This window comes from Stegodyphus dumicola, chromosome 4 (assembly GCF_044657685.1).
Source record: "Stegodyphus dumicola isolate Sdum_Otavi_A_Nest chromosome 4, ASM4465768v1".
Taxonomy (NCBI): Eukaryota; Metazoa; Arthropoda; class Arachnida; order Araneae; family Eresidae; genus Stegodyphus; species Stegodyphus dumicola.
Window position 1 is genome coordinate 54134624 of NC_140771.1, and position 20513 is coordinate 54155136.

The 20513-nt window shown below is 31.0% G+C and overlaps 1 protein-coding gene across 18 annotated transcripts in view; it reads right to left on the reverse strand.

Annotated features, from left to right (window-relative positions):
• LOC118191046 (dynein regulatory complex protein 1-like) overlaps positions 1-20513 on the reverse strand; it is a 147386-nt gene that overhangs the window by 52374 nt on the left and 74499 nt on the right. For all 18 annotated transcript variants that reach the window (XR_015040661.1, XR_015040659.1, XR_015040656.1 and 15 more), the window contains 4 exons: positions 13327-13410; positions 12894-13019; positions 10778-11052; positions 5035-5181 (listed from right to left, as the gene is read on the reverse strand). Coding sequence is in view for 11 of the 18 variants with exons in the window: in XM_085814902.1 (XP_085671028.1) it covers positions 5035-5181; positions 10778-11052; positions 12894-13019; positions 13327-13410 (632 nt within the window). In the remaining 7 variants the exon portion in view is untranslated. The remainder of the gene's footprint in view (positions 1-5034; positions 5182-10777; positions 11053-12893; positions 13020-13326; positions 13411-20513) is intronic.

Below are 20513 nucleotides of genomic sequence, written 5' to 3' on the forward strand. Positions count from 1 at the left end.
GTCACTTTCTTCACTATCGGAAGCGGTATCAGAAGCGTTACATCGAAACATGCTTTCGCTTTGTAGATCCTTTGGCAGCTCCAGAACTGGAAACTCTTTTTGACATAATCGAAAATTCAAGCTTAATTTTTATAAAATTGTTCAAACAATCTGCAAAAAATAATAAGCCGGATCCAATTAGAAGATTAAGGAACAGCGCAATCTGAAACATTAACTGAAATGCCTTAGAATCAGTAAAGATAATTTTAGCCTAGTTTATACCGTCCGTTATACATTAAACGCGAATGTGTAAAGCACAAAAAAAAAGTTTGTGGCTTTGAGGTCCGGATTATAGATCATTTCTGATAATGGACGTCCGGATTATGGACTTTGTACTGTAGTAATATTATTAGTGCTTCTAGACTTAAGAGAAGCCGCTATGTCTTATTCTTTAGTGAGGAAGCAAAAATTCTGGTAGTAGGTTTCGCATCATTGTATTAACAATATATGAAGTTATAAAGTATATTTTAACATAACTAATTATTATTGATAAAATCTTATTGTGCCAGATTATCAATTAAACTTTAGTAAATTTATATATGTTACATGACTATGCGGTTCTACTTAGCATTCACTTTTATTCACAGTTTCATGTATCTATGGTATGCCTTAGAATGACTTATACATGGATATAGGCATACTACTTCATACTTTTTTATATTTATTTATTTTTTACTCAAAAACATTTAGTGCTTTTCTGAGGTGATGTAGCCGATGGGAAAGTATCAAAAAATCTTTCTGATTATGAAAAATAGTAATTTACAGTTACTTACAGTTTAAATGTCACAAAAAAAAAAAAAAAAAAGCTCTAATAAAAATATATATATATATATATTTTTACATACTTTTGCATATATATTGTAGCTTACAGATTAAATATAATTTAAAAGCAGATTGGAGATAATTCCATTTATCTTAATAACTGAATTTTGAATTACTAAGATTTTTATTTATATAAATATTTGAAGAATTATAGTGATGCAACTATGTCTAAACAATTTGCTAACAAGAATAACATATGATCATTTTCTAACTGATTTTGAATTCTGCACAATTATAGAGAACCTTAAAGTAAATATATATAAAGAGATCTCCCCCAAAAAAGTGAGAAAATTAAAGATAAAGTTCTAAACATCATTTATGTTATTTAAATTCGCTTTTCCTCAGTGACGGTTAATAACATAATATTGTCGTACCACACAAATTTACTAATTCCAAGTACTGATATTGAAAACATATTACTGTCAGCATTTGGTTTAACCCATGGTTTTAATATTTTAATGCTATTTTTTAAAGAAAATTAATTCATGAAAACTGTGAACATGAGGAAATAAAATATGCAGCATTATAAAAATTTTATATTGAAAGCAACACTGAATGCTTCTCAACTATTTACCACATTACACATTCTCAACTATACACACACTATTTTTCCTACTCGCACAATTTGTCTTCTAGATTTAAAGACTTCCAAGTTAGGTAACAATATAAATTGTTTGCACAAATAAGAAAGTATATTGTGTAAGTATAAAAAACACTACTGAAATTTATAAGTCCTTTCATACATAATATAATAATATTAGTGTGCCATTATGTGTGTTTTTAATGCATTATGCTTATCATTTAAGCCATCTCGCCATAAACAGTGTTTTTCCCTCCTGGTTTTCAAGCATCAAAATTAGTAGGAAAAGGGGGAAAATATGCAAGCAAATATGATATAACAGTACTTATACATTCTCCTATCAACCATGAACGTTAACTATCATTAAACCAAATCCTGCCATAGCTGCACTAATCATACCAGCAGAATTCAGAAGAAAATGAAGCCTTTTATTTAATAAACAGTCAGTATTCGACCCACTTTTTTTTTTCGTGCAATTCTTTAAGAATAACTTTGTTGATTTCTACTATTTTGTTAGGCCCTCCTATTTTACTTATATTTATTTCTTTGAAGCTCTGTTTAAAATTCTATGAGTACAAATTTTATGGAGGAAACTGTACTAATCTATTACAGTACAAAGTCTTTAATCCGGACCTCAAAGCTACAAACTTTCTGTGCATGCACATATGCGTTTACGCTTGTGCATAATACCTTTACGCATGCGCATTTTATGTATAACGGATGATATAAGCTAGGTTAAAATTATCTAATTATCTATTTCAGTTAATGTTGCAGATTGCACTGTTCCTTAATCTTCTAATTGGATCCTGCTTATTATTTTTTGCAGTCTGTCAGAGCAATTTTATAAAAAGTAAGCTTGAACTTTCGATTATGTCAAAAAGAGTTTCTGATTCTGAAGCTGCCAAAGGATCTACAAAGCGAAAGCATGTTTCGATGTCCATCAAACAAAAAGTGGAATTGCTGCAAAAAATGGATAAAGGCATATCCTTTGTTTCTCTAACCATTAAGAAATCTGTTTATCAATTTCACGCTGCACTGTGGGGGGAAACGTCGCGGCGTGCAATGAATTGGAAGTTGATCTGTCAGCACTATCCTCATCTTCAGGGCAGATGTTTTTATTTTATTCGGCTTATAATTGCTTACTAAATGTAGTATTTCATCTTGATGTACTCCGTCTATGATGTGATTTAAATCAAATTCCTCCTCATTATAAATATCCCGAATACACATCAAATAGTTTTCTGGTTGCAATTTTCTAATTTCAACTATGCGTAATGTATGCTTTATGCATGCGCACGTTGAAAGAAATGTTTAATATAGTAAACATATAAATATTAAGCTTTTTTTTTATAAATATTGATACCCTTTAGATCATAATTGCTCTTTATTTCATAAATTACGGTTTCATATTTTTAATTTTATAATTTCTGCATGCCATTTTACTAGATTTAAATTGATGATCTATAATCCGGAAGAACCCCTAATCCAGAATCACCGAAGTCCCGGCGAGTACGGATTAAAGACTGTACTATATTGTTGGCCATATACATCTAATTATATTAAGTCCATAAATATACTTTTTTCTAATGGTCGGATCCTATAATTTTGAAAATAATCCTCTGCTTTCTGCTCTGTAGAAAACAGACCCAAAATTTTAATAATTTTTTTCCTCAAAATGCAAAAAAATACAGTAGAATAGCAGTTAATTTATAACCTTGTTATAAGAACAAAAAGCAGATTGTTGAGAAATCAGTCAGGCATTGCATCAAGCAAAAGTGCAGATGTTAAGAGTATCAAGTAACGTCATGCTTATCCATAATTGGTACTGAATCACACTGCTTAGCAACAATTTTATGGTTAGTGGAATAATATATAAGTATCAGTATAACTTATTCATCCTTAACACATTTATATAAATTGTACTGTTGGCCAGACTTTGTATAAGTGATGATTTATCAAATATTTATTCAGGTTATGTTGGTGAAATATAAAAATATAATGAAAAATAAGATTTGCTTAATACTGTAAATAACATAAGCGATTTTTATGGAAGTTAAAAATACCTGAAATTTTTATGAGAGGTTATTTTTGTGGAAAATTTCAATAGTGATAAACTATTTTTTCAATTTGCCCAATGCCAACATTTTATGCTTTAAAAATTATGGGAAGTGAAATAAAACAAAATAAATGAAAAAGTGATTTCTGTATAAAATTTTTCTAATAAATATTCTTTTTTTTTTTTTTTTTTTTTTTTTTTTGCTTTAAGCTTTAAATACTTACAATAGGAATTGGGGAATAAGCAGTAATGTAATAAAGTCGATCATTACTTATTAAAGGCAGTAACAAGGTGCACAAGATAAAAGTTTGTTTGAAGCCATTTTGAATGTGATTATCAGAAAATATACAATTATAATAATAATAACAGGTTTCTTCATTAAACAGGTTATTATAATCTTTGCACAATGTCAGCAAGAATAATCAACAAGTACCAAAAATTGAGACTCTCCTAAGCCAAACTCAGTATTACTAAAAAAATTTTCTTTTAAAATTAAAAAAAGTATTAGAAACGTGAATAAAAATTTAAACTGACATAAGACATTATTTATTAAATATATGCTACATTTGAATACTTTTACTTTAAAATAATTTTATTATTTGAACAGTTTTTTTTAATCAGTTGTAAATAACTTTGCTGAAAAGTAAAATATAATAAAAAATTTAAACATTGTTTTTTGTCTATAACTTTTGCATACTCTTTTTTTCATACTGTTTCCTTAAAAATATTAGAAAATCTTCCAAGAAAGCATGCTTCCCCATAAGCAGACAGCCCTCATATGTTTTGTCATATTTAATGAAACATTTAATCAACACTTAAAAATAAAATTCCATAAATATTCTTTCAATATAAAATAATATTAAAAGTATATTAAAAGACATGGAAAAAGACATTGACGGAAGCAGAATTTGATGCAAGAACTTCCACATAGCGTATCTAGGCAGTACCACAAGGCTAGAGGTGCTCCATAAAGAAAGAGAATTTAAATAACACAAATGTTCAAAACAGAAGAGAAACATGGGAAAATGAACCATAAAAATATCAAAGCAATAACTTGTGTTTGGCATAGATTTAGTCAATTTGATGTCAAACACAAGGCTGTTGTTTTGCTAATTTTATGACACACAAATGCTACTTATAATTTTATCTTTGATTTTTTTAGACAAAGAGAAGAGGTGCTCTCTCTTTTCATATGCATATTTATTTTAAAGTCTGTCTACACTATGCAGAATTTGGGTGCAACCAGTTATACAAAGATCCTTTGTAAGTAGTGTAAGAATAAATCATTCTTTCTATTGTACAATGAAGTCATTTTGATATAGGCTTTCTTCATCTGCTCTTAATGGGAATAGCGATTTTTTAAGTTCAAAATGATTAATTTCATTTGCTTACCCTTTAGTGAATATTACACTTTTACTTTAAAATTTCTAAAACAATATTTAAACAAAAATTTCAGATGTGTTTTTCTTATTTCAGAATTATATAGCATTTTAAAAATTTACTTGCAGTTTTTACATAATTTGACCATAAAACTTACAAATCTATATCCTCTTCAGTCACATTTAGAATTTCCTCATGGACAAATTTATCTCCTTTTAAAATGGTAGCCAGCAATTCTATAACTTCACTTCGTTTAATGTCAAATATACGTTGATGCTTGAAAGTCAGTCTTCCTTTAGCAAGTCTAATACAAAAAAATAACAAAAAATTGGAAAAAAGATTTCATTTAACTACATTTTTACTTATGCATTTTAAATATACTTTATTATGGATGTCTGAATAACATCTGTTTAAAATTTTAACATTCATCATATTATGTTTTGCAAAATATTCATAAACTGCATTTTAAACCCCTTTTAAACCGATTTAGAAGTCAAATCCATTTACAATGAACTTATTATAACTAATTCCATTTAGTGACTTTAATTTAAAATCAGTGTAAAATTTATTTTTTATTTTCTATTATAAACTATTTCTTAAGCCCTCATCTTAAAAAAGGGGGAAAAGAAGTAAACATTTTCTTTATTCTGCAGTGCAAGAACTGGTCTGCACTGCAGGATGTCTATTTATAGATCAATGACAAATACAGTCAAAAGTCTTTAATCCGGACTCTTCGGGACTTCGGTGATTCCGGATTATCAATTTTTCTGGATTATAGATCATCAGTTTAAATCTGGTAAGATGGCATGCAGAAATTATAAAATTAAAAATATGAAACCGTAATTTATAAAATAATGGGCAATTATGATCTAAAGGGTATCAAAATTTACAAAAAAAGAAGCTTAATATTTATTTGTTTACTTTAAACATTTCTTTCAACGTGCGCATGCGTAAAGCATACCTTACGCATAGCCGAAATTAGAAAATTGTAACCAGAAAACTATTTGATTTGTATTCGTGATATTTATAATGACGAGGAATTTGATTTAAATCATATCAAAGACGGAGTACATCGAAATTAAATACTACATTTAGTAAGGAATTATAAGCCGAATAAAATAAAAACATCTGCTCTGAAGATAACGATAGTGCTGACAGACCAACTTCCAGTTCATTGTGCGCCGCAACGTCCCACCCCCTCCGCGCAGAGCAGCGTGAAATTGATAAACAGATTTCGGAACGGTTAGATAAACAAAGGATATGCCTTTATCCATTTTTTGTAGCAATTCGTTTTTTGTTTGATGGACATCGAAGCATACTTTTGTTTTCTAGATCCTTTGGGAGCTCCAGCATCGGAAATTCTATTTGACATAATCGAAAGTTCAAGCTTACTTTTATAAAATTGCTCTTACAGTCTGCAAAAAATAATAAGCCGGATCCAATTCGAAGATTAAGGAACAACGCAATCATCAACATTAAGTGAAATAGATAATTAGATAATTTTAGCTTATACCATCTGTTATACATTAAACGCGCACGCGAAAACGTCGCAGATGCATATGCGCAGTCGTAAATGTCTTGCGCACACGCGAAAAACGCCTATGCGCATGTGTGAACGCGGCGCATGCGCAGAAAGCTTTTAGCTTTGAGGTCCGGATTATGGGTGTCCGAATTAACGACTTTTGACTGTACTACTATTAAATAATATTTCTCCTTGACTCTTTTCCATTCATAATTTTATAGAAAGGTAATGGAGATTATTTAAGTTATCATTCTTCACAAACAGAGGCACACTTACATGCTCTTATAGGAGACACATAATTTTAACACCAAATGGTTTTCTGTTCTCACTCATAAGAAAATCTGGTACTTTTTAGTTTTCCAGCACATCGCCAAATATATCTATCATAAATGTTTCTGTTTCTCCAAGCTTTTGGAAACCCTAGAAGCTGTTCTGGATGCTTCTACAAAGATGAAACTTTTCTTTCTTTAATAATGTTACTTTTAATGAAATATGGGGATCTTTTTTTACTTTAACACGAACTTTCATCCCAAGATTGTACACATGCAAATAATGAAGCACAGTGTCAATCTCAGTAAACTGGAAGAATGCGGAATAATGTAATGCAGCTCACCATCACATTACTCCCAACAACAAGCTGCAGAGGACTGCAGTTTGTTTGAAGCCATTTTGAATGTGATTGCCAAACAATACATACTAAAAATCAAAAAACCAGATTTCATCATTAAAACATGTCAATACATTGTTTGCAGTGTGTCAGAAAGAATCAACAAGTACAAAATATTGAGACTCTCATAAGACACAGTAAGCACTGATAAAGTCAAAAGGATTTTTAATGTGTAAAAAATTGTATTTTTAAACAAAAAAAATAATAACAAATATTGAAAATTTAATTTTTTGCTTGCAATCAAAACAAAAAAGCAAAATTTGGCTCATAATCAGATAGTTAAGAAATTAAAAAATTTAGAAAATATAAGATATGTTTCTAAATTTTAATTAATTTTTCTTGTTTCTGAAGTAAATTTCTTTGTAACAAATTTGCTGATAGAATGAAATTTTAATGCTAGCTTTACCATTTAATTAAAAATTTTGTGTGGATACCACATGACTTCCTTGTACAGCCTATTAATTTATACACATTTCTTGCTGCACTTCATTTAAACTTATTTCCTGGAATTTCATTAAAATTATCATCATTCATTCATATATTTCGTATTCAATCAATTCAGTTCTCACTTTGTGGCAAGAAACAATACATAAAAGCTAAAAATATGTTCATTAAAAATTATAAATACAGAAAAAACTAAAACACAAATACAGTTAAAACAAAACAATGAGATACATTCCAATGACCTCAGAGATCACTTGACTTATGTAACAGCTAATTTAACCCCTTAACTGCCGCGGGCGTATATATACGCCTTGCTCAGCCGATGCATTAACTGCCCCAGGCGTATATATACGTCCTTCCAAACTGCTATCATTTGCTTTGGGCTGCTACACCTAAAATTATTCGCAAAGTTAACGCATCGGCTGCGCATCTGGGGGGGGGCAGTTAACGCATCGGCTGAGCAAGGCGTATATATACGCCCGCGGCAGTTAAGGGGTTAAACAAAATATGTAGATGACCTCAGAAATCATGCAACATATATATAGCTAATGTAAATGACAGGTATTTCTCCCTCTTCTTTTCTTGAAGAATGTATCTCATTTTCATAAATAAAATTATGTATACAAAAGTGTACATAATTTTGTATACAAAAAAAGCAATTTGTTTGTATACATAACATAATAAGCAATTTATTTGTATACATAATTTTACAATAGCACAATAAGCACAATTTACATAATTTTAAATAATACATGATTTTTTTAATAATAATTATACAATAGCAAATTTAATACAATAAGCAATTTGTTTATATATGTAATTTTGTATACAAAAACAAGCAATTCACATAACGGACAGGAAGGCAAAATTTTTGGTGCACAAAATTGAAAAGTTAACTGGGTTCCACTGGGCCAAAGGACATTGAAATTTGTTTACCAACTGACTTAACTCACTATTTGACTAAGAGTTTCAAATGTAAACAGATGGCAGTCTCGTTAGGCTTAGCTCAACTTAAACTTTTAAACTGTTGGTAATTCTACAACTATTACATGCAGATTAACTCAAGACATAAAACCTTAACTGGAACACAAAAACAACATAATTCAATCACTTTTAAATCAAAAAATGCAGAACTTACCAACATAGGAAAAAACTTAGCCCACCGAATTGGGTAACAAAGTCGGTCTGTATGCATGTATATACACACATATTTGGTGTGACAAATTGCAACAAGAAGGGGAGGTAGACAACTACATATTATAGAAATCCTATGTGTAAAATTTGAACGTTCCATGGCTAATTTTTTTTTAGTTATATGAGATAGATACATATGTACATATGTAAAAATGTCATGAAAATATCTCTCCTGAATTTATTTTAAATCCATTTCCCAATCTGTTTTGGAAAAGAGAGTCCTATATTCATTCCATACCTACAGATGTCATGCAAAAAAATCATTCAAATGGATTCAGGAGCAGTCAAAATAGATAATGTTGAAATAAGACACCCAAATTATTTTATGATAAGAATACTTATTTTACTTTGTACAAGAAAGTAAAAATAGGTTTAAGGATATCCGATTTTTAAAAATATGTACAACGGAAAACCACTGCATTTACTTCGTGCTAATCAAGTTGTTTTATACTACAGATACAACAAAAAAATTCAAATAAAAAAATGTACGTACATTAATATAAAATTAAGTTTCCCTCATCAGGTACACTGCGCAAAAAAAAAAAAAGGGAGGACAGTTCTGTATCTCTTGTTCTACTGGGCCGATTGACGAAATTCAACTTGAGTGTTTCGTGTCTCAAAGGCACGACTTAGGATATATATTACATTTATATACAACATTGTTTTAATATAGGTTATTTTGACACAAAATCGGACTTTTTCTGAAGTGACATACCAATTTTTTCCATATTTCAATTCTACGACTCAAATTATGGCAGATTGTTAAGTTTTGTAAAAACTGCATGAATAGTTTTTTAAAAATTAGCTCTCAAAGTTTTAGATCCTCCATGTTATTTTAATTTCGTATATATTTATTAATATTTCTTTTCATATTAAACTTTTTTGATTCTTCCTTTCCCATTTTGAAATTTAGTTTCATTCCAAATAAAATTCAAGTTTCAAATAAAATTCACCCAAGTTTTATGATTTGTTTTTAAAATTTGCATTTTAAAATAATTTTCATAATTTTTTTTTAAAAAATTTTGAATTATAACCTGTAAAATTTTTACCATCATCTTAAAGTAGATGTATTTCTAAGCATACCTGCCAAAAAATTAGAGTTTTTTATTTAAAATTTCTTAAGTTACACATGAATTTACATATTAGCGCATTTTGAAATTTGCATATATGTTTTAAGCGATAATAATGTCAAATGTGGTTTAAGCACTTTTTTAAAACTATTTAAAAGTATGAATGATAACTTTTTCCACTCGTTACAATGAAAAAAGAGAAAGAGAAAAAAAGGTTGTTATAAATTAAGAAGTTCACCAAGTGAATTATTCTTGGCACAAATTGAAAAAAAATATGCTAAGAAAATTTTTTTAATTTCTCTGTAAAATTTACATCAAATTTCACAAAATTTAATATCTAGGCATAATTTGAGATGTAGAATTGAAATATGGAAAAAAATTGGCATGTCATTTCAGAAAAAGTCCGATTTTGTGTTAAAATACCTATACTAGAAGAACGCTATATATAAATCTAATATATACATCCTAAGTCGCGCTTTTGAGACATGAAAAACACAATTTGAATTTCTTCAATCAGCCCAGAGCTGGAGATATAGAACTGCCCCCCTTTTTTTTAACACAGTGTACATTTATAGCAAATACTGTGTGAAAAAGAAGAAAAAATTCTCAATATACCCATGAGCATACACAATATGCTTTTATTTTATATATGATAATTATTAAGAAAGTCTATTTCACATATTATATGATAATTAAAAAGCTTAACATTAAAATTGTTTTGGACATCATTTGCTTTACATATAATAATAATAATATTTTTATTTATTTATTTAGCAACTGTCTTGCCATGTACATAACACCTGAAAATGTAAAATCTCCTTATATACAGGATATATATGTGGCATATTTATACATGGCACATATATATGTGCCTATAAATACATCCTTAAAATAGTACACAAAAGCAATTTTAAAACCGTAAACTTCAAATAAGTGCAATACCTAATTAATGTGCAAACATATTTAGTACGAAATTAAAAAATTGTATTTTGTATGTACATACTTATTTGAATGCCTCATACAGTTAATCTTCTTAGAAAATTTGTTTTTAATTTCTTCCATTTTACACTGTTCCAATAAGATTTCTTTTCCCAAAGATTTTAGTTCTTTTTTGAGTATTATTTTTTTGTCTACAATAAAAGCAAAATTCCTTTGAATTCGTGTAAGTTCAGGCATATTTTCTCTATATTCCCTACTCATCCAGAAAACCTCTTGTTCAAGTCTAGACTTTGTCAAATTATAGTTGTATCTGTACTTTTCTAATTCTGTTGCAAGCATCTGAAAAAATTAGGATTTTTTTAATGTAATTTATTATTCTGAAAGCATAAAAAATTAGAATTCTGTAAATAATCCATTGAGTTTCCTTATAGCTCATTAAAAAATCTTTTTTAAAAAGGAAAGATTTAAACTTAATATATATATAAAAACAGGATTGCAAAAAAGGAGTAAAAATATTTGGCCGTATTACAAATAAAAATTATACTATCTTTGTATTATATATATATATTTTAAGTTTTGAGAGAGTTTTTATTTGTGGATTTAGTTTCTGTTTATTTCTCTTCACTGCATTAGAAATGCCCTATGTATTTTAAAAATTCTGGAACAGTACAAGCACTCGACTTTCATGCATCCTTCATGTAATCTGGCACCTAGCCAATTCTTAGAGTAGTAATGGTGAACATATGACATGCGTGTTATTTATAACACATGAGCCCATTTTGGGTGACACACATCAAGTATTTCCAGAGCTGTCAGAGGAGACAAAAAATTGCTTATACAACATTTACAAAAATTTGTCTCTTGCAACACCCTCGTCATTGTCAACATGAAAATTGTAGCTTTTACCTTAGGTGCATTCTTGGCAGACAAATGATTCTATATGTGACATGGCATTACAGTTAAGCTACGGTTTTTCCAAATTTTGACACGCTAAGTTCAAAAGGTTCCCCATCACCGTCGTAAAGTGTTTATTTTATGGTCCATAAGCCCTTTATCTTTCAAGCTGTAACTGTCACTTTCAAACTGAAACAATTATGAACTGAGAAATTCAGGAATAATAAACATATTTCTTAAAAATTTATACTTTTCTTTTGAATTCTTCACTATATTCGATTGATATAATTTTTATAACATATTTAATTTATAATCAATCCAATTATAATATTCATGAATATTTTTCAGCATTGCTATAGTTAATAAAAAAATTTCTAACTTGAATATTTTATGCCTCTTTAAGATTGTTTGGTATTATATACTTATCATGCAATTAAACATTATTCAGAATTTTGCAAAGCCGTTAAATTTTGATATTCTCATAAGAATATTTTTTTGTCCTTTAAAGATACAATTTTATGAAATGAACTGATCGTGAATTTTGTGCAACTCATTGATGATTTTTTCATAAGATTTAAGTGATATTTATGTACAAATAAGTAATAGCATGAAAAATTCCATTCCACAATATAAATTACAAGTTTAAACAATGTAGAAGTATTAATTTTACAAATAACAATCTTTTACTCTAACCAGATTCAAATCACTGATAGATTTTTGCTTTTCTGAAAGCTTAATAAAAACTAATATACAGTTTAAAAAAAAGATTTATATACGGAAATTTTTACATTAGATGTATTTTAAGAAGATGGAAAATTATACAAGATAATTAACATGTGTGCTTGAGCAAAAATGTATCAAAGACAATAAATTTGGGTACGAGAAGATGCATTTCTTTTAACTGTATTTTATGTAAAAGAACTTTAAATAAATACCAGTATATATTATTTATTTGATCATTCAGTTATTAATGATTTCCAAATATGCAGTGATACTTTTTTTTATAAATATCATTAAAGCATAAATGGAACTAAGTTATGTTGATTTTTATTCTCCCATTCTTCATTTTTAAATTTAAAAGAAAATGTCATTGTAGATATGGCATATATTATAATTCCTGAAAATTTTATAAAAAAAAAATCCTCCATTCAGATGCTAAATAAACACTTCCTTCAATAACAGTGACATAACATTTAACATATGGTAAGTACTTAATGTGCTTAATGTATTTACAGTGTATCAAATACTTGTTCATTGTATATTTCTATATAAAAATATTTACTTACTATCAAATCATCAAATGCTTTTTGCCACAGAATACTCATTTCTTTTTGATCAACCAGGAAAGTATCTCGTACATCTTTAGAAGAAAGAGTATAAGCACTTCCACACCATAATTCCATCACAAGTGGCTTAAACATGGAGGGATTTTTTAATATAGAATGATTAAAGCATTTAAAAATAAAATTTATTAATGTAAAGTTAATTCTTATAAAAAATTATGACTTAAAAATTTTATTTGTGTATAAAAATTATATTTAAAACAATGATTGCAAGCAAAACACATCTCATTAAATATTCAGAATAATTCAAATAAGTAAACTCATTAAACATAAACATAAAATAAAACTTTTAACATTTTAATTCTGCTTGGAAACTCAGATATCAGCAGTGTTGTAAGACCTAAAAGGCATAAATTAGGAAAAAGAAATTTAATACCTTTTTTTGCTTTTCTTCATATAAATCATCAACTCTTTTTGACCATGATGAACCTAAATCAAACATGCATGTTGCAATATGTTCCTGAAAAATATAATACTTGATTTCAAATATTTTGAAATAATACTAGGAATTTGATGTTTTCATAAATAGATATTTAGAATGAAAAAAAAAGTATTAAAATCTATCTGAATGTATACAATTATTTTCAGGGATCTCATGAGCCAAAGCCTTTGGGAATTTATATTAAAAATAATTATATACATTAATGGAATCTTTACAATTTTTAGACACAATGGAACCTCACTAAGTTGAAATAGCACAAAGTGAACTATTTATTAAATGTAAAGGTCCCCTCCTCCCCAAAAAAAGCTTTAAAGAATTTAATTAAAAATTTTAAATAATAACAATACATTTTTCTACTTATTTGTTACTTTTAATATAAAAAATAATAATGTAATACAGCACCATTAACTGATAAATGTGATGTCACCTTGGTTTCAAATAACCTTGATTGAGCTTTAATAATAAGCCTATCCTCAATTTATCTGTTAAATATAAACTAGATAAAGAATGATTTGTTTCTGGCAGATTTCTGCTAGAATGAATTAGTTTTAGCTAATATTAAATTATGTTTTTTGTGCTACATCTGTAAATTTTATCTGCTTTTTTACCTTACTAAATAAAAAGAGTTTTTTCCTTTACACTTGCACTGGAATGATTGATGCGAGTTTGGTCGAGACCTACACAAATTTTCATGGTCAGAGAAAAAAAATATGTAAGTGAATTAATTTATTATTATTTTGCACTGAAGTTAAATTATTTCACAGTGCATAGGTATTTCAAAGTCGTTTCTGTTTCATTTTGCCTTTTGAGAAAACAAGAATTAAGTCTACATCTTGTAGAGCTTCTCAGTCACTTGCAATGTTAGTGTTTCTTCCTCATTAAGGATATATGAACATTCAGAAGTTTGTAAAAGGCTTCAAATTTATTATTCACTTATTCCTGCAATAGGGAAGTCATTATCAACTGACTAAATTCTGAATCTTCATTTTCTAAATTAATACCAGCCATTTTCTCTTCCTGGAAAATGCAGGTTAAGAGATTTTATTTAGCTTTTTTGATTATGTCAAAGCACCTGAGGGTTATCTGCCTAAGAGGAGGGATGCCTTCATGAAGGACTTTCTAAGGAAAACTGGCTCATATATGACTTTACTGCTCGGCCACTGGTGTGCAAGATTTTATTGAGAGAAAGACAATAGATTAGGATGTCCTCAACATTTTTTTTTTTTTTTTTTTTTTTTTTTTTTCTGAATCAAGCTCACAGATGGCCCTACAAATCAATTAAGAACTTGATACTTTGATAACAGGTTGTCTATAAATGAGTTGATTTTCCAGACATCTTTCTTCTTGCTGTAAAACAATTTATTGATTATGATTTGACATTCATAGATAGTCTGAGTTTCTTAAAGTCTTTTTTAACTTCAGCTATCTTTATGTTTATATATGGTGAAAATAGCAAATTCCACAATCCAAACTAACAGCATATTTGTGGAAAGATTCTTTTGCAAGTCAAATTATTTGTACAGATGCAAATTTGTACAAATTTGGAAGTAATCTTAGAATAAATCTATCTTTTAAATATTTTCTTTAATCCAGGAAGCAGGCTAATAGATCAGTAGTTCTTTGTCCAGTTTAAATCCTTATTAGGTTTATTAAATCAGAATAATCATTAGATTTTTCATACTTGTAAAAATACACATGCTGAAACATACATTAAAATACCCATAAATTTAGCAAAAGAATTCATATTTCAGTTCTTCATTTTATTAAGATACATTATCTAAGCTAGGAGTCTTTCTATTAAAAAGTTTCTAAAATTCAGACAAAGGCAGGATTAAATGCAGTAGCAGGAGTTACAAGCCGTCTTCTCAATCCTACCACTATAACAAAATTTTCAATTTCCTCAACAATAAGCATATCTCAGGCTGTAAGAATGGGCATGTTGCAAATCTTTCAGTATTTCTTACTCTTATTAAAAGATGAGAGAGATTTACCTTCAAAATTTAAACTATCAACTTCTTCATTACACAGCTACTACATGTTCTCACTTTGGTCCTTAATGTGTCTATTCAATGAGTAAATAAGATTTTCGACATTAGCATCACAGGATATTTTTTTTTTTTTTTTTTTTTTTTTTTTTTTTTTGCAACTTATGCTTGAAAATACTGTAGTTAGGGAAAATAAACCTTATTGCATGTAACAGAACAAATTTCAGCAAACTGATGTTATTAAACTGGAAATCTTGCAATTCATCAATTTTATTGCATGACAGCATTTCAAAGCATGACAACAGTAAGGAAAGTCTTATTTGTTGCTTTGCTAGCCACTATAGTTAAATCATGAATTTTTTGCAGAAACTGATACTGATGTATAATTTTAAGATGAATTCTTTTGTTATTAAAAAAGTTAACGATATTTTGAAGACTAATCAACAACTCTTAGTTTTTATTACTTTTTTACTCTGTTGTATAATGTGATTGCAACTGGCACAAGTAAACTGTGATTCTTTAGGATTGGGGCAGCTCTAGATTCATGAGGCTTGGCACAACTAATGCATCATAGCAGATGTCAGCAGCTAGCCTAAACATGATGGTATGTTTTTGACATTTAAAGCACTGTATAGCCTATGTTTACCTTTATAGGTCTATATCTTTATTTTGAGATGCACGAGGCAATAAAAATTTTAAAAAAAGAATTGTGATTTATCAGATTTGGTAAGAGTGATAAGGAAAAACACAAGATCTGCTTTCAGTCCTTCTCATGACTAACCAGTTCCTCAGCTTTTCAATTGCAAAGCCTTCAAAGCATGAAATCATTACAAATTTATTCATTGTTAGTTTCCACAGGCAGGCTTCTGAATACAATCTAAAATATCTTATTTTCAGGGACCATGAATGCTAGAAATTTAATACTTCTGCTGTCAGAAAGGAACAATGATAACTCTTTGGGTATCTGAGGTATTAAATTCAATAATACAATGATTTTTAACATCAATTTTATCCATAAAATAATTTATTTGGGTGCTCCCAAATAATTCTTTTATATCATAGCACTTGCAGTTAGTTATCAATAAAATTCTTTTAGATCATTTCACTTATTATATGTGTTTTAGGGTGTAATGTGACAGGCCTCCTCATAGTGCACCCTGGTTAAAGCTAAATTTATCACAGCGTTGCCTTGCTTCCTTGTTCTTTTGAGCATTTGGATTGCATTACATTATGGCAAAGAACGGGCTGCGAATCTTGCAGTGGAATGTTGGTGGCCTTTCCAGAATAAGAACACTTAGATTATGAATGTCACTCATTCTCAAGATATTGACTTATTTTTCATTGTCAGAGCTAACCTGTCCTTAGATGATTTATGTACGTAGCATATTCGGAAACTAAATACCGTTTCATTCTAGCGCCATCACAGAGCTGTGGTAGGTGTCCTGCGCATGCGCACTAGTCTTTCTTGTTCACTGACTTTCAATTGTCGCCATTTTGGTTGCTCTATGTTGTGTTTTCAGTTTGCTGTTCTCATACAAAATGTTTAAGACAATTAGTTCTTAAGCTGACTGTGAGATTTGTACCGTGATTAAATTTTTGAACACGAGGAATGTTAAACCGGCCGAAATTTATCGTCAAGTGACAGAAGTTTACGGTGAATACACGATAAGTGATGGAATGGTGAGAAAGTGGGTAAGAATGTTTAATGCAGGTCGAACAAATGTCCACGCCGAGGCTCGGAATGGTCGGCCTTCTGTTTTCACCGATGATTTTGTAAGGAAAGTTGATGAAGCAATTCATGAGAACAGATGCTTCACAATGACAACTCTTTCAGAGGCATTTCCACAAATTTCACGTACTGTTTTGTTCGAAATTGTGTCTGACTGCTTGAATTATCGCAAACTGTGTTCCCGATGGGTTCCAAAAATGCTCACTGATGTTCACAAAACAAAGCGACTTGGCAGTGCCCTGACATTTCTCACGCGGTACAGTGATGAGGGAGAAAACTTTTTAAACCAAATTGTGACAGGTGATGAAACTTGGGTGTGTCATTTCACACCAGAATCGAAACAACAATCGATGGAGTGGAGACACACTCATTCTCCAAAAAAACAAAAGTTCAAAGTGACAATGTCATCACAAAAAATCATGTGCACTGTCTTCTGGGATAGGAAAGGCATTTTGCTTACTTAATTTCTTCCCAGAGGTGAAACCATTAATGCGGCACGATATTGTGAGACTTTAACAAAACTAAGGCGTGCCATTCAAAACAAACGAAGAGGAATGCTCAGTAAAGGAATTGTGTTGCTCCATGACAATGCTCGGCCCCATACTGCTGGTGTCACTCAATCGTTAATTCAACAGTTTCATTGGGAGCAGTTCTATCACCCGCTGTATAGCCCGGACTTGGCGCCAACCGACTATCACTTGTTCCTGCACATGAAGCGCGAGCTTGGTGGCAAGCGCTTTGGATCTGACGATGACACGAAAAATTCTGTGGAGTTGTGGTTATTGAAACTGGCGGAAAGTTTCTTTGATGATGGTACACAAAAACTGGTCACCCGCTATGACAAGTGTTTGATCATTGGTGGAAACTATGTTGAAAAATAGTTTAAGACATGTATTTTCGTAAAAATAAAATTGGATTCGAAAAAATTGTTTTATTTTTATTTATTTATTTATTTATTTATTTATTTTCTTTTCAAAACGGTACTTAGTTTCCGAATACGCCTCATATGAGGGCATTTCGAAAAGTAAAGATACAATGGCTTGCATTCCTTAAAAAAAAAAAAAAAAAAAAAAAAAAAAAAAAAAAACATTTATTTAGAAAACATCAGTTACATCTTATTAACTGGATTATTTATTATTTTTTGACATAATCATCCCTGTTATCCAAACATTTGTTAAGTCGGTGCACAAGCTTCTGTATCCCAAAGTCATAGAAGGTTGCCGCCTGTTGGAACCCAACGCGCACACAATTTTCTGTACCCTAACTTAACAGTCACAACTTCATAAAGAGTTGTCATTGACACTTCTGGTGTGATCTGATGCAATTCTTTCAATTTGAGACGTCTATTCGCACGAACTGCTTCCTCTGTTCTCTGAAGAAAAGCATCAGAGATCACAGATGGCCGACCTGTTCTTTGTTCGTCATGAACATAGGTCCTACCTTCAGAGAAATGACGACACCATTTCGTTACATTTTGTCGATTCATAATGTTCACTTAAACAGAAACAATTTCTTTGTGAATATCCGCTGACCTTTTGCATGAAGAAAACGTATGACGGAGCGCACTTCGCATTTGGCGGGATTCTGAATCGGCACAGCCATTTTAAACACGACCTACTCCAACCAGAATCAACATTGAAATGCCGAACAACCACAAGGAGAAAGCTAACGGTTCAAGGTTAACACCTGTGTTTCCAACTTGCTCACAAAAACTTTTCTTTTCCTCTGGCATACGGTGTATCTTTACTTTTTAAAATGCCATCGTAGATACTCATTCCCTGGTTTTATTTGCAGCTTCTACCAAAGTCATGACAAATTGCCAGTAGAATCCTGATAGATGCACGGCAAAACCTAACACCATTTTTTCTCATCATTAATGATCTACAACATACTACTGAAGCTGAATTGGCTAAACTTAATGTCTGGAAAGATAACAATATTTTACAGACTTTATATGTTATAGACCTCCAGGCAATAAGAAGTTGAATTTTAGTGGCATTTCCTTCCCCAGAAAATGCTTCTTTATTAGAGATTTTAATGCACACAGCAAAAGTCGGGGCTAAAATTATAGCAATGCCACAGGCATAGTCATGGAAGATCTTCTATATTCTGAGAAATTAGAACTTATATATCTTACATCAGATCCTGCCTCTTGCACTAAAATGGTACTCAAACTAAAATAGTCATTGTATCTTAAGACATTGTTGCAAACACTTTTAAAAATGTCTTATATGACCCTGGCCTATCCATATGCGGAAGGAACAAACGCAAAATTTTACGCAATGGAAACATTAACAGAAAGTGAAAGATTAAGAAGGCAAATTGAAAGAATTCTAGAAATGATCTGGAACAAAATCTTTGCAACTTTGATCACAGTGAATATACATTCACGTTTGTGAAAATTGCAACACCATGAAGGACTTACGCGAGTGAGCTGAAATTTTCAGGAAATGCAAAGTAGCGCATGATATGCAAATGATTAGAATTGCAAATCCGTAGCGCATGCGTATGCTGAGCAGCGCCCTCTGAACGGCTGATGGATCCGAATAAATAGACGGCTGTAGCGAGGCGTGTGTGGTTATCGGTGGTTATCTGCTAGTGGTAAACGTTAACTCAATCTGTACTTATGCCTCATCGACGAAAGAGAGCGAGATTTGAACAACTTACAGAGTTTGAACGAGGGAGAATCATCGGCCTTCGTGAAGCTGGATTGTCGTATCGTGCAGTAGCCTCTCGTGTGCAGCGTAACAGCAGCACAGTGATGCGCGTTTGGAAGCAGTGGACGGACGACTGTCGGACAACTCGGAAATCCGGGAGTGGACCCCGAAATGTGACGTCAGCTCGCGATGATAGACACCTGGTCCGCATGGCGCGGACGGACCATACAGCTTCCTCTAGACAATTGGCAGCACTGTGGTCAATAGCTACAGGTGTTTCATTGTGTGCTTCATCAATTCGTAGACGTCTGCTGCAGTGTGGACTGCGCGCACGGACTCCTTTATACAGGATCCCCCTAACGCACGACCATCGCCGTCTGCGGCTACAATGGGCCAATCAGCATAGAGACTGGCGTGCTGATTGGCAGCATGTTGTGTTTTCTGACGAATCCCGCTTTAATTTGTGGTACCATGATGGCCGCATTCGTGTCAGATGCTATGCCGGTGAACGCCACCTTCCAGAGTGCATTATCGAACGCCACAGTGGACGAACACCCGGAGTTATGGTCTGGGGCGCCATAGCATATCATAGACGATCTCAATTGCTACGAATTGTGGGCAATCTGAACAGCAACCAGTATATCCGTGAAGTTCTACAGCCCGAAGCTGTTCCCTTCCTTCAAAGCTTGCCAGGCACTGTATTTCAACAGGACAATGCCCGCCCTCATACTGCTCGGATTGTTAAATCCT